Source organism: Siniperca chuatsi, linkage group LG3, assembly GCF_020085105.1.
Source record: "Siniperca chuatsi isolate FFG_IHB_CAS linkage group LG3, ASM2008510v1, whole genome shotgun sequence".
NCBI classification, from domain to species: domain Eukaryota; kingdom Metazoa; phylum Chordata; class Actinopteri; order Centrarchiformes; family Sinipercidae; genus Siniperca; species Siniperca chuatsi.
In genome coordinates this window covers 14,802,718-14,818,911 of record NC_058044.1, presented here as the reverse complement: position 1 = coordinate 14,818,911, position 16,194 = coordinate 14,802,718, and the positions used below count along the sequence as shown (strand labels likewise).

General features: G+C 39.5%; 1 protein-coding gene across 3 annotated transcripts in view; it reads left to right on the top strand.

Annotated features, from left to right (window-relative positions):
• ctnna2 (catenin (cadherin-associated protein), alpha 2) overlaps window positions 1-16,194 on the top strand; it is a 305,218-nt gene that overhangs the window by 43,008 nt on the left and 246,016 nt on the right. For all 3 annotated transcript variants that reach the window (XM_044189180.1, XM_044189183.1, XM_044189181.1), the window contains exons 3-6: window positions 8,857-9,052; window positions 12,624-12,790; window positions 13,999-14,118; window positions 14,792-15,058. In XM_044189180.1, the coding sequence (XP_044045115.1) occupies window positions 8,857-9,052; window positions 12,624-12,790; window positions 13,999-14,118; window positions 14,792-15,058 (750 nt within the window). The remainder of the gene's footprint in view (window positions 1-8,856; window positions 9,053-12,623; window positions 12,791-13,998; window positions 14,119-14,791; window positions 15,059-16,194) is intronic.

Genomic DNA, 16,194 nt, shown 5'->3' with positions numbered 1-16,194 from the left:
TTTTTTTCTCATTGTGCCTCTGTGGTCCTGTGTCTTCTTACCCAGTGACCGTGTCTTGATGTCTCTCTGTGGTCACTGCTGTGTGTGTGTCTCCTTCCTTGCACAATCAGTCTTTGGAGACATCTGAAAATGTTCCCAATGGAGAGCACTGACCCAAGAATTGCCTGTGATGCACATTCACAATAATCAGCTGTTCACATGCGTTTCGTGCAATATTTCCCATGTCAATATGTGCCAAGATATACTTATTTGTAGTTGGTAGCATGACAAGTGCTGAATCTGTTCAGTTGCCAGATTTTTTGTTTGCAAAGATTAAAACCTTTTTTGTGGACTGTCAGCTTAATCCATGTGAATCCCTGCACTCATGCATGTAAAACTTGTATATGTGTACACTTCTTATAGAATAAGTATAATTTACTGTGCATTTCTTTTGCTTTAACTATTAATAGCAATAGTGCTGTACTGTCGTCTTTAATTATTATTAGACAGCCAGACAGACACAGCTGTAAGACAACACCTGTGGCATAAAACTGTGTAGATTCAAGACTAAAACTCTGCACAAATGCAGAAATATGTGTGCACACTCTTTTCATCAGATTTATTAAGCTGTGCATACACATTGTTCAGTTTAATAAATCGTACTCATTGTACGATTTTGTGCACATGCATGAGCCTGAATTTCACTTCCACAGTTAGCCATACATTAATGTAGACTCATCCTTAATCAGCTGCTGCATATGAATACCTACATCTGCTCCACCAGTGTCTCAGTGAAAAAAATGGCACAGAAGAAGCACTATTTCACCAGCTGCATTGGTGAGGCCCTCCAACAGCACCATCCTTATGCAAGGCCATTACACACAGCTGCACTATTTATGGCACAACAAATGTTGAAAATTAATTCATCACCTAATGTATCTCATTCATTGTCATCAGAAATGATTTTGATTTAGCATTAATATCGAAACAAACTTTTCACAATAAAGGATAAACAGTCAATAAATAAAGTTTATAATGTGCATTAGACAATGATAATTTAACTTGACTTCATCATCATTTGCTTTTGATTTGGTCTCTCACCTTAAACTGTATTTACATTTCTACTTTCCCAAATTATGCTGAGCTTGCTCTAGAAAACCTTGTGTTCACATGGTATGCAAGAAGTGTGCAAATTCTTTTATAAATACCAATTCATATGTGGGAAATGTGTGTGTTTACATCTGATGTTATAAAAGCACTATTTACTGATAATACTGTGTGGAGGACATCTGTGGTTAAGCACATAACATAATGAGTCAAACTATTCAGTGTGTCTCTTTTCACCCCCAAGAAGTGTTCACACAGACATTTTAACTATCCCCTCATAAGGTAGCACACAGCCAGGCGAGAGTCCCCCTCTTTAGTTTTTCTTAAGAATTAAATATTTTATACTGTTGCAGCATCCTTGCAGACGGACAGCACTCATAATTTCCCTATCCCTCTCCTTTAACTCCTTTTTTCCATCCCACCACTAATGTATGTCCAGTCATTTTCCAATCATTATTTTGATCTGCTGATCACACATGTACATTTTAGTCTTCATGCTATCGTAAAGATTGTGCTTGCTGGCTTTATATTCTTCGTGAAAGCCAATTGTATAATTGGCTTAAGTAATAGTGACAAGTCAGTTAACTCATTCGTGCTCCCATGAGTCCTGATAGAGCTGATGTACACTCTCATTAAGTCTGTGACAGTTGTTTAAAGCTACTATCCTTCGCTTTTTGCCTTTCAGCATTGCTGGGTGGTGATGTAGTGGAACTCAAAGAATTGAATGCTCTACAAAATATCCAGGAACACTCATTACTTCTGAGTTTAAGATATGTAACACAGCTCTATACAGGATATATACAGTATATATGACTTAGTCTACATAGTAAAGCTTGTGGTGTCTGAGTAGTCGGGGCTTAGGCAGAGAGAATGACATAACTTGTGGCTATATGGAAATAACCCCAGTGTGGTCTGGCATAAAATTCAAGCAGTGCTGCTAATACACACGATAAATGGACTTGCCCAGGGCCAATTACCAGCTGGCAGAAAAGGGCATGGCTGCCTTGCCTAGACACTGAATTTATTTTATTTTGTATTAGGCCACATTTGGATGCACTAGGCAAACATTACTGAGGCCCACTTCATTTCTTTTTGCAAACTACTTTTGTTTCTACCTCCTTCCCTGAGGGATCCATTTGATTAGTCAGTGTGCTCAGTTCTTATTTTGTACTTCCAGTAGGTATTGAAGCATTCTGACTTTTTTTGTTTTAAAGTCATGACATGCACAACATGTCACCATTTATCATTTCACAGTGCTACAGTAGGCCTTGTGATGTGAGAGAACTGGTTGGATCCTATACTGCTCTCCCCTTTAATGGCCACATGTGCCCATATAGGGGAAATGAGAAAAGGACTATGTTTGAGTTCACGCAGATGATTTAAGTTATATGATGGTATATGATAAATCACATAATCTTAATTAAATCTTGCAACCTGTTTACTAAAGGTGCAATAGCAAGTCTACTGCAATAGAGATGTCCTGATATGAATTTGCTCTAAACCCCATCCATGCCCTTTTAAAAAAAAAAAAACTTTTTTACTGTTATTTAATTATTGAAATTCTCTTTTTCAAACTGCTCAGTCAAAGAAAAATGAACTTCAAAGTAAAATGTGTTTATCTACATAATACAGTGTAGAAAACCTTACAAATTGAACTTAGTAAGATGTTACAAACTCGTATACTTGACATTTACTCGATGTTTTTAAAGTGGCATGGTTGTGTTTTGTGAGTGTCTCTGTGGATATTGCTATTATCTTTCAAACATATTCATTACTTGCAATGTTGTAGGCTTAGATCATGTTGCAGCAGTCTTTCCCTGTTTTCTTGATAGGCTGAGTCTGAACTTGATGGCTGTCAGTGCTGAACATGTTCCAAAAGTTAAACAGCCAGGCTATTTGTCATATGCCATGTCTTTGTGAAAGTGACAGTGATTAAACTTGGATGCCTCAGCAACCACAGTAAAAAGCTGTGGTGTCTGAGGACCTCAAAATGTAACGTCATTCAGCCTGAAACAAAAGTACTGTCTTTCCTCCTCGCAATGTTTGTCCCTCCCAGGGATGTTTGTTAAATCTGATTTCCACGCTTCATCTAATCAGTGTAAACTCTGCTACCCATTTATGTAGGTCCTTCAAGTTAGTTTTCTGTCTATGCTTCTGGAAGTACACAGCAGCCTGTGAAACTCTTCAGTCATCTTGCTTGTACTATATCCTTTCAACTCATCTGTCTTCAAAAAGTATAGCCAGTCATTTAGGCTGGTAAAACCATGCAGTATATGAGGGCCGACAGGATAATGTAAAGCCTCATGGGGGGTAAAAAAACGTTAAATTCTAAAGTAACAATTAAAAAAAACTGCTACAAAGGTGGATTATGTTATGTCCACTGTCAGTGCTTGGCTATTAGTCTTTAACATGTTAAGAGGACCAGTCTCGAAAATCATGACAGCACATTCCAAATGTTGACAAACTGCACTGACAAAGAGGAAGTTGAAACTAACCATTCATGCCAGCACCATAAAGGAGGCTGACATACTGCTAATTGTCATGGAGCCTAATAGGCATTTTTCATTGAAGACAATTTGACATGTCACAGTAGGAAAAGTACAAGTGTAAATAATAAAATTTAATGATAGCTGCTTCTGGTATTGAGCATGCTTACTCACACTGCCATGGCTTATTGGGTCACTTGAATAGAACAGAGCCATCATTAATGTTATTAGTAACACCTTTTCTACCTGTGCCAAAAGTTTAAGTCCATTATTTCAGTCCATATTTTGTGTATCCACTGTATTTCCTTTAAGCTCATTCTGAGATATTCAGCTAGGCATCTGTGTGCAGAGACAGCAAGATATTTTCATAAAAATAGCACAGTTAAATCTGTATGAAGGTAGATAAATTGGATCAGTCTCAGTGCATGCTGTGAGGTTATTGCGGGCATAATTAAATATACATCAAGCTTTTTAAGTCACTGGTGCAGAACAAAACGTCAACACACTTTGACTTGACTGAGTCAATCCCTGTGGAACGCTACATGACACATGCAGTAGCCTTATCTCTGTGTATTTCACAGCCCGGCAATGTGTTAATGAATAAATGAGCATTTGAAGTGCAGATGACTCATACAGACTCATAACTCAACATGGAACATCTTCTGTTCCATGGAAGAGTTGCAAAAGGCATTATGTAGACATAAATGTTAAAGATCTCACTAACTCTGAGGTTCAGCCAAGATAAAAGAGAAATCTATACACTTGACCATTAATCTCTAAGCAAACATATCAACAGAGTAGTGTAGTGGCTGCAATAGACAGCATCCAAAGTTTACAGTCATCTTGGCCTATAATTCCTCTTACTTCTGTGACATTGTTTAATGTAATTACTGTATATCTGCCACAAAACTACAGCCAGAGAAACTCTGGGGCTGTAGAGAATTGAATTAACTCCTGAACTTTCTCTAAAGGCATATATTTTAGCCCTTTTTATTATGTAATTATCTTATAATTCACACCAGGCTGCATGTTAGGTAATCAGCTGGTATGATGGACACCGAACCCTTAACATGAAGCAATTGAAAACAGTGTCTGTTGCCAGCTGTTGGCAGTGGAGCTACTGTGTAATGGTATGGGCAGCCAACTTATGGATGTCATTAGCCCCAATTATTGCTCTGCTCGATTGAAGAACAGCTAAAGAATATAATGCAATTTTAAAGGTCCAGGTTCACTGCAAACACTATTCCCAAATTATTGCCACCATGCACAGTGCTAAACAAATTAAATCATGTTTTCATTAACACCACATTAAAGTCAGATGCCTTCCATGGCCTCCCCAGTCACCACTTCTAAACAATGAACCTTAATGGGACTTTATAAAAAACAGCAAAATCATTGATGAAAACATAGCAAATATCCAACCACACACAGATCACATTTAAGCTGTTCTGCAGACAAATAATCCACTCCTTGTAAGGTACTTCTGTGTAAAACTTAATGTTCAGTGCCTTTCTTCTCTTTGACTGGCTATCCAGTTCTTGTGGGAAACAACACTATGACTTTATAACAAGCACCTGATTAATGAAAATAATGCACCATGTTGAGTTGAAGAAGGCCATGAAGGGAGCTTATCCATTGTTTTGAGGGCATTTTCTTGAGTGTTAGTTTACTTGTGCCAAGAGGTACAATCACATCACACCTGTTTTAGCCTCTTTACATTGCCTCCCTGTTTGTTTTAGGATTGATTTTAAGATCTTATTGATTACTTTTAAGGCTCTTCATGGCCTGGCTCCAGATTATATTTTAGACCTTTTAATCCCTTATGAAGCTTTACGAAGTTTGAGATCTTCATGCAGGGGTCTTCTGTCTGTTCCTGAGTCCAGGATGAAAACTAAGGGGGGCAGAGCTTTTGCCATCAGGGCCCCAAGGCTCTAGAACAACAACTGGAAGAAATTAGGTTGTCTGAGTCAGTCTTCTTTTAAGTCTCTTCTCAAAACACATTTTTATCAGAAAGCATATCCTGATTTTACCTCAGCTGTCTGTTTATTTTATTGTTTTTAATGTATTTTATCATTCACTGTGGTGTTTTATTTCCTGACAAATAGAATTTATCATTTCCCTTCCTCAGTACCAGGTGTATCACAAATCCAAGACTCAAGCTAGAACAACAAGCTAGACATGACTGTTTGGGGTTTAGCTTAACAACATGACAGTGTCAATCAGATATATGGAACAGGCTACTGTAATGTAATGATTAAGGACCTGCAAAGACAGAAATCTAATTTCTGCATCACTAGCTTTTGAATCAGTCTGGACACATTAGTGTTGATGTACTTGCTGAACAACAGTCGCAAGAATTGTCGATGTGGTCTGTGAGATAGAACTTGAAAGAATAGGGGGTCTGCCTGTATTTGTGTGATTGTGTTTGTGTGTGATTGATTGTGCTCGCTTGTTTGTGTGTCTGTCGGTGGTGGTGGATCTACGCTTGCGGGGGTTATGCGGGCAGCCAGCATATAAGTGCTTGCGTGTCTGTGTGTGATGTGGATGTAGTTTTCGCGCACAGGTTTGTGTGTGCTTTCATGTGTAAATATAATGATGAGTTATTGATTCAGCAAACTTAGATTAAAATAAACACACCATTGCACTTTATAATGAGCACTCTCATTGAGCTGTGTAAGGTGATGTTGAGCAGATGAGCTGATGGTAAACAGATGTATCAAGGTTAGTTGTCAAAGCAGCTTTGCATACAGATTCTAAAAATAATGTTATTAAATTATGAATTAACTTTTTATACAAAAATACTTTAAAAAGCATAATGACAAATGGTTAACTTGGTCTTATATCAGAGCTACTTTTCATGGATCCATCATGAGCAAGCGCATACATCATTAACGTTTTTTATTCCAGTCTAGAAGCCCTTAAGTAATGCAGCCTAGACAGGACATAACTTTGCTCTTAGCAGCTTTTCACAGTGAAATCCTCTGATATACCACAAACTAATCATATCACCCCATTGTGCAAGTTCAGATGCTGTCTGACTGATACTCCTACAGCAAACTCTGACAAGTGTGTAATGAGCAATTCTGTCCATGTGCTTCCTCACTGGCCTCAGACAGACGTGTGTCACTGTGTTCAGCAAGCAGTGGAATTAATTCCACTCTAATGAATTATTGACAGGCAGCAAGTGATTGCTGCTCTTCTGTTGCCTGTCCTGTAGGCTGAGTGAGTTTAATGTATTGCTTGTTTCATAGCTTTCTGTTAATTACTTTCAAAGTAAGATTTTCTCTTTGAGGGGCAGTAATCATTTTGGTTTGATGATAATGACACTTTCATAATAGCAGTCAGTATAATTAATATTGATTGCTTTTTTCTCATTTTTGTGGAAGAAGCCAAAACTAAACACACTTGCTCAGCGCGTTATGTTTTCACGATCTAAGGAACCCTAAAGCAGGACACAGCGAGAGGGAGAACTGGATCGTTAGTTATTTAAAATACTACAAGATATCACTGGTAGATGAATGCTCTTCCAGGGCGGGCAAGGCAGGCGTAGTCCGCTGGAGCCAGTGGGAGAAACTTCTGATACGGCCTGTGGGGGGACCTGCAGGGCTCAGAGACAGAGGCGGTGAAGAGAGTGTTTCTAGAGATGGCTCGGGTAGTGTGGCAGGCAGAGAAGGGAAGGCAGCTTGACTGGAGATGGCAGGAATCAGGTAGACCGCGGTGGCTGGGATCACCGGCAGAGAAGTAATCTGGGCCAGAGACAGACAAGGTCCAACAGGAGCAAACAAGCAACTGGAAAACTTGACTTGGTCAGGATTTAGGCCATAGCGACTGTACCGCAATTGTGCACTGAGACGAACTGGCGCTGGTGGAATGGTAGAGCCGGGTAGATATACTGGGAGGCTTGAATGGGTGATGAACATCAGGTGTGTCGGTGATCAGCAGGAGGAGGGAAAACCAGAGCGCCCCGCCCAGGCCAGTACACACACACACACACACACACACACACACCGAGAGACAAACACAGGGAGGGGAAAGCAGTAGAGCACACAAGGATATGAGGAGAGATGTGGGATTTTGTGACTTCTGTCTGAAATGGGTCCTTTTTCTGGCCCTTGGACCACGTTACTGCCTCAATAACATGAACCAACACATCATGTTTGTGCTAAACATATGCCTCTGTATGTCATCTTCTTGACTGACTGTCTGCTGTGAGGAGAAATCAGTGGTTGTATAGTCCAATACAGAAATGCTTCTTGACTGTACTAGAAGCTTTCTTAATGGAAAGTGTCTTTTATAACATTTCTCCCACAAAACATACTACTTGAAATGCTGACTGTACCAACGCAATTAGATCAAGGGCTCATTTTGTAGGATTCAGTAACACATCATCCTATTGATTCTGTGCAGTGTTGCATATTCCAAAAGAGCTGAGATCAAGGAAATTGTTGCCTGAGGCTCATTTCAGTTACATTTTTCTTGTGATGGGAAGGACAGCTTGATGGACGGACGGTACGTTACAGCACTCCTATTTAAGCTGAAGGATAAATATTTTCAGTGGATCCTGTTAAAGATGAGGCAATGTACCTGATTGATGCTTTGTGCAATTTAGCATGTGTGATAGCATTTAGAATGAATTGCCTCATTAGAGTTGTGGAAGCCCATATTATGGATGAAGACATGACTATTTGTCACAGTAGTTGAAAGTGTTTTTCCAAAGTTGTTTCACTATACATTCCAAAATCAGGACAAAATATAATCCCATCATTGTAAGGGAATGCACATTTTCAGAAAAGGAGGAAAGAAAGAAGTAGATTAGTAGAAATGATCTTTTTATTGGATTGGCATTGCTGGGAAACAGCTGGACACAGTTCAGTGTCTGTTTCAGTATTATAAAGATTATAATATTTTTTTATCTTTTAATAATGCTTTGTTTCTTTAATGTCAGCTGTTAACATTAGCAAACCATGCAACAGGTAATAAACTTGGAGCCATTATGAATCTTTTAGACAGCATAATTCTGCACTGAGCTTAAAGAACTGAAAACAATAATTCAATACATACTTGCTTTTATGTCATTTTCCAGTTGAAGCCGGAGTCCTATCATTTTTGTTGCTCTTAGTATCAGTGGCTGATCTCCACCCTGGCAATGTGCCATGTCCTCCAAAGCTAAGACGACACTTTCACTTTTGACAGTTCACAAAAGCTGCAGTTTGTCAATTTTGTACATATGTTTTACATGCTGTATGTTACTCAACCAACCGTAATGACCTCTACTCTTTCCCAGGTGACTACTCTAGTGAACACCAGCAACAAAGGGCCATCCAGTAAGAAGAAGGGACGCTCCAAGAAGGCCCATGTCCTGGCAGTGTCTGTTGAGCAGGCTACCCAGAACTTTCTGGAAAAGGGTGAGCAGATAGCCAAAGACAGCCAGGACCTCAAGGAGGAGCTCATTGCTGCTGTGGAAGATGTTCGTAAGCAAGGTGAGCTTGTTGAATGTTCTCCTGCAGACTCAATGATTGTGCTTTTGAAGTTGTTGTATCATAATGTTGCTTTGATATTGGTCAGATAACCTTTGTAAGGGCCCACTTTTCAAGAGTTTTTTTATTGTTTTTGAAAAATCTAATTCCAATCCATCTACTTTAGGATGGTGACGGGATAATGAACATATTATTTCTGTTTAACATATGAAATCAAAAACGCTAGTCTATGTCTTATATTCTTCTTGAAGCATTTTAATTTACTTAAATGGCAGCATAGAATAGTCTCAAAATGAGTAACTAGATGTGCAGACCACATCTGCAAACATCTGATACCTTTCTGTCTCTTAATTTGAAAATGACTGCATTTTCTAAATTTTAATGCTTGCAATTTTCAGGTCAAGTTGTCAATGCAATGTGCAGATACTATTATTACAGAACAAAAGTCACACAATGAGGAAAGGACTGTGAGATACATATGATGTTCATAGGGTAGACACAAAGACATGAACACCTTTACAGTGTGATGTAACTCACTAAAACAGCCCAGTAATGGAAGCTACTTTTGTTAATAAGTTTGTATTGATGTTGTTGAGACTGAGTCAGAGGTGTTACAGTAACTTTTGAGAATATAGTTTGTAACAGTGTTGTACTGGATTACAATAAGGCTGTTCATATTTTTCTTTGCTCCCTATTCAGTATGTACAGTGTATGGGGTGGACAAAATAACATTTAAACAAGAAGTACCATGCTGGTATTGTAAACTCAGGCTTCAGCTACAATATCAAAATCATATCACTTTGGAGAAATAATGACATTCATGTATAAGTTGTGAATAAAGTCATAGTCATGGTAATGTTAATAAATGCCTCATGTCGAAGTATCCATTTGCTACAGCTTCAGAATAGCTTCCTGACTAGTGTATTTGCTCATTTGGAACATATACTGAACATGAAATTTACACAGATTTTACAGATATTGTTGAGCTGGATCTCACTGCTGGCACCATTTTCTGTGAAAAGACTGTAGTGAAAACTTTTTTTCCAAGCACTGAAGGCTACATAGGGAGAGTAATTGATATGAAAATTGTAATGTTTGGAGAAAATATTAAGTGCTCTGAATGTCAGAACAAGTCAAATGTCTACACAACTTTAGACAGATGTAGAGTTAAGAGTGGCGAGGCAAATCCATTAAATGTAACAGATTAGTAGCCGTTAGTTGTGGGCTTCACTTGGAGCATGCAGCCTCATGAATGTAATGAGCCTAATTCTGAAGTTGTTTACCCTAAAGTCATGCATCATTAAAGCTTCAACTGCCTGTGATGGTGGGGAGCCTTGCTGAATTTTAAGACATTATAGATGCCCATTCTCATTAGCAACAATTTGAAAAACTTCAGAAGTTTATTAACACTGAAACTTCCACATGGACGCTAACTGTTCTCTTCAAAAAATCATGCTCAATCTTTCTGGCAGCCCTTGCTCAGATGGGGCAATGTCACAGTTCCCAAAGTTTCTTTTCTGTACTGATTGCGAGTCAGTGAGCCTTTATGTGAATCAAATGTTTGTCCCCAGAATGGAATTGGATTCCCCGTTCAATAACTACATCAGCAGAAAGAGCAAATGGAGCTCAGCATATGTTGTGTTGTAGCTGTATTCCTCATCCTGCACTGTCAGCTCCACTTGGTTGCTGGTGCTGTTGAACACTGGCTTGACTGCGTTGGCACACAGCTCTTTTGAGGTGTGAAATAGACTGTTGCCATACAGGTCATCACCACAGCTGACATCAAAAAGGACAAGATCAATCTTCCCGACTTGTTAGGCATATGAGCCAAAACCAAAGGAAGGCTGTGTTAAAAAAGTTTATGGAAGAACTTCTATATCTTCAGGGCATGTTTTGAACTAAAATAGCACATTTTTCCATTTGTGTTTGGGCGTATGTGTACATGTGTGTTCATGAATAATTACACTGCCCTTTCTGATTCTTTTGATGGCAAGACTCTGCCCTCTGAAAAAGGCAATAAATCAAACTCAGTACCTGTCTTTCCCAGGAAAAACTTTGGTTGAGAAAAGACCAACACTACAATATGAGATGAAAGTTAATACTCCACATCTCCTAACCTTTTACCACAATTATGAAAAGATGGGCATGTACAAAAGCTCTTCAGCACAGAAGTGGACTGCTGATGGGGCACTCTCCTCATCCTCTCTTTACACTCCACTTCATTGCTAGGTTGGATATAATTACATGTCAGGTTATCAGGGAAAACTGTTTTATATTAATAACATTAGAATTATGAGGCCTGAAATCTACTACGTTTACTGTATTCGGCAGACTCAGAATATCTCTTTTTTTACAAATCCCTTTAGCAGCAGCTAGAGGTGTCCCCACCCAAATGGCATCATCGACCTATTTAAGGTCATTGTGAATTGTAAAACACCTTTAAATCTGTCATCACCTCATCAGACCTCTGTCATCATGACCTCATCATCGCAAACCCCTTTATCTTGTCATGATTAAATTATAGGTGCCTATTTCAGACCACAGAGGGGTTCAGTAATCAGGCTCTTTGTAGTGTCACTCTTCAGTAGCTCATCACTGGGCCAGACAGACTTATGGCACTAACAGCAACAATGTGTGTTCATGTGTGTGTGTATTCGTGAGCTTGTTTGCCTTTGTGTATGTTTTTCCAGTTTGAGTGCCTGCCTTGTGAATGTATGTTAGGATGAATCAGGTTCATTTTCTCTGATTAGGTTTTTTGTTGTGTTTTAGGGTCCTTTATACGCAGACATCACCATAGGACAAACAACTTTATTTGCTCAGTATTTTTAATCTATGCTAAGAGAGCTGGCACTGCCAGTGTTGACCTGCTGCCACTTTGCTACTGACCCAGTGGGAAGCCTTTTGCATGATAATTTAGAAAATAGCCTATTTTCTCACCAGTGGTTAGTTGTATACAAGCTTCAAAATTACATTTTTAGTGGTAAATAAACCAAACCACATATTAAAACAATAACTAAACATTATTATTCAGTTTGTTCCAGCTGTGAGGGATGCGTTTTTCTCAGAGACATGGCGGAGTTAACGCTTTCTAGAATATTACTTACTAAGGTGAAATGGGAGGTCATAACTAAACTGCTTTGCAGCACATTATGTAGAGGAACAGCTCACCAGTTGTGATGAAAGTCTTCTAGGTTACAAGCCCATGATTTCTTAAATATATGTGGTTTTGTGGGTTTGAGCAAAACTGGGGCTTCTTTGAAGCCAAATTCTGAACCATCTATTTCCTAACAAACAGCACAGTTTTATGAGCTCTGAAATGGATGAAGGAAGTTAGTAGTGGGCATTAAATGGGTTATATACAGTACAGATACAGGTTCACAGAACGATCAGTCATCTCAGTGTATTTATACCAGAACATTAGCTCACTTTATCTTCAGCTGGTGTTAAACAATATATACATACAAATGGATGTATACAGTATGCACATACACATACACAGATAACAATATATTGTCCACTCTAAGGTAAATTATAATCATGTCACTCTTTTCCATCTCTCCCTCCCCTCTTGCAGGAGAGACGATGCGTATTGCCTCGTCAGAGTTCGCCGATGACCCGTGTTCCTCTGTGAAACGTGGCACCATGGTGAGGGCCGCCCGCGCCCTGCTCTCTGCTGTCACCCGCCTGCTCATCCTCGCTGACATGGCTGATGTCATGAGGCTGCTGTCCCACCTTAAAATTGTAAGTGTGATCATCACCTTATTTAAAAAAAAACAAAAACAATTATTATGTTCTTCTGCCAAAGAACAAAGTGTTCTTCTTGAACAGTAGTGTTTGCTGTTTGATTACCCTGTGACCTCACAGAGTTATGAAGCCATGGGGTTGTGCTTATTGGTCATGTTGTGTTCAAGTTGCAGTCAGAACTGTGAGTTGGATCACTTTAAATACTCTTGTTAATATATCCAGCACGTCTAGCACAGTGTACTAAAAGGCGTGGTCAGATTTTAAAGAAAGGGCTTTCTAGTTCTGTATAGTCCACAGATGGAATGTATGCTTTTATCACAACCTCTGCATACATTAGCATATAGATGAGGTGTGGGGGAGTATGCTGGGAACCCACATCTGATTGTACTGTATTAATATCATACCATGGTGCCCTGATGTGATTAACTACACATATCCATCCCACTCACTCACTGTAAAGTCATTTGAATATTGCAAGTTTCTTAGTCTTTTACTTTAAAAGTGGCTCAGGGCTTTGAAGGAGACATTAATACAGGGTGCTAGAAAGAATGATATGCACTTGGTATAATCTGAAACAAACTCAGGCCTGCATGCACCTTCATTCACTCACTTTGTCCCTCTCTCACAAACACACTCAGAGCCTTTTTTCCAGCTTCGTTCTTGAGGCACACAGAGGGGCTTAACTCAAGCCAGTATAAGCCCTGCCATCAAAGGCCACTTAAAAGTTATCTCTCTCTCTTCTCCATTACATCTCATGCGCCACTTTCATTAGGTATAGATAGGAGTTTAGAATCAGAATGTACCCACAAAAGGGGTGCAGGCTGCTGAAATGAGACCCATTAAATTGCACAACTAAATGGTTATTGTCTTTTTTTTTTTTAAGATATTCTGCCTTTATTTGACAGTATAGCTGAAGGAATAGACAGGAAAGGTGGGTTTTTGAGATAGGGGAGGACATGCAGCAAAGGGCAGCGGGTTGGAATTGAACCCAGGTCGCTACAGTAAGGACCTTGGTACGTTGGGCGCACGCTCTACCAGGTGAGCCACCATTGCACCCTGGTAACATGGATGGCTTAAGGTTTATTAATAAATTAAACTATTAAATCAATGTATGCTAGTTTTCAGGTGCATCCACAAAGTTTTTGGAAGATCCAGTCTTTATGTGTGTGTGTGTGTGTGTGTGTGTGTGTGTGTGTGTGTGACAGGTGGAGGAGGCTCTGGAGGGAGTAAAGAATGCGACCAATGAGCAGGACCTGGCCAACCGCTTCAAGGAGTTTGGGAAGGAGATGGTGAAGCTTAACTATGTGGCAGCCCGGAGACAGCAGGTAACTGGAAGCCCCTGTCTCCTGCTCTGTCTTTCTCAGAAACATTTCAAATGACTTTATGATATTACTGTAAATCAGCAAAATATCCACATCAGTGCTTATTTAACCCAGGAGGATAACGCTTGAAAATGTTAGAATATTTTTTCTAACATGGCCCCCAGTGTGACAAAAAGCTTTTAGAAGAATTTTCCTACAAGTGTCACGTTGGCAAGCATCCACCCTGCTGAAACGTCCCAGAGCAAAACACTGAACTGAATTCCATCCAGCTCCAGGGCTGCTGATCTGCTGACACTGCCCTAACTTTGTGTGGTTGGAACAATACCAATTCATCAGATGGGACATGAACTTATGTTTTCACTGGACACTTCTTGTACTGGGGTCAGTTTGTGGTCTGTGTGGCTGTATAGTAAATAATGATGCCATCAAAATGCCATGTCTTTTTTCAGCTCTTGAAGCATTACTCCAACATTTTGAGAAATACACTGTTTTCCTGTTACGTATTAAAGAGTTTCCCCTCAGGGATCAATAAAGTGTTTCTGATTTCTGAATCTTCTGAGTATTGTATAGGATGTTTTTTAATTCTTAAATATGCACTGGCTTTTCTTTAAGGACTGACTAGGTTTAATGTATAAGTGGTTATTAGTGCTTACTTGAGAACCTTTGTCACCTTCAGGAACTGAAAGATCCCCAGTGTCGAGATGAGATGGCAGCTGCACGTGGGGCCCTTAAGAAAAATGCCACCATGCTGTACACGGCCTCACAGGCCTTCCTGCGCCACCCAGATGTGGCGGCCACACGTGCCAACCGAGACTACGTGTTCAAGCAGGTTCAGGAGGCCATAGGGGGCATTTCCAGTGCTGCTCAGGCCACCTCGCCCACTGATGAGAAGCACGGCCATGCCGGCATTGGAGAACTGGCTGCTGCCCTCAATGAATTCGATGTAAGTCAATAAGCATTCTGTTTTCTTTCAAATGCTACACATACACAGTATATTCAGACTCTGGTATATATCAGATTTGAGAGCACATTAATGACCTCTTCAAAGCAATACTCTAATGAACACACCGAGATTTCTATTGTCTCAAAGCTCACAAAAATGAGGGCTCCTGAATGCAGCAACTGTTTGTCACTTTTTCACATATGACATATGTGCTGCATGCGTACATTACAGCACCCTGTACCTAAACATAACAGTGATAGTTTGGTGTACAGCAGGTGCATCAATATGATCTGACATTTCCAGGTCTGATATCTAAGATGATAGATCTCCCTCTGTCATATCCTTTTCCGACTATAACAAAGAAAGACACATAATTCAGGTTACATGGGGAACTCTGCATCCCAGACTTTATTCAAACTATCACTGTTATCTAATTTTTCATGGTACCTCTATTGTGTTCATGTAAACATTTTCACTATCTACTGAAACACGTTCATTACATATTATTAGAAATACTGCATGATACAATAGGAGGAGTTCTTATCTGCACTGCTTTGTCAAGGCTGCCAGTGTTGCTGTATCTACATGAACTTTCACACTGACACGTTTAATATCTGAGTAAACATTCGTTTTCAGTGTCACAATAACATATTTACGTATTACTTATTTATCTCTGTCTCAGAAACACACACAGAGTTATGTGTGTCCGGTTATATGGTGCTTCGATTGGTATTTTTTTTCCTTTTTATATTTAATCAGCCATTACTTCTCTACACTTTGATGCTCATGCTTACCCTGTCTTTATTTAAGTTTTCTCCCTAAACATGATTCTCTGCTGCCATCTAGTGGTTGTATATTGATGGTGAACAATTGGTATGATCAAAGCTGGTAGCTTTTTGCTGTTCATGTGAGCACGTCTACAGGTCAGGACATCGAGGTGGTTCTGGATGTTGGATCAGGATCTCGAGCCCTGCCATTTTTCATTACAAACATCCGCATTAAAATATGCTGTGAATACAAAAAGTGTCTGGTAGGATAGAAAACCAGCAGTCCACTGAGTAGCAGGCTTAAGAACCACTGTTTCAGGGTAAAAGTTGTACTGTGATTTATGAATCAAATTATCTGAAGGCATAATT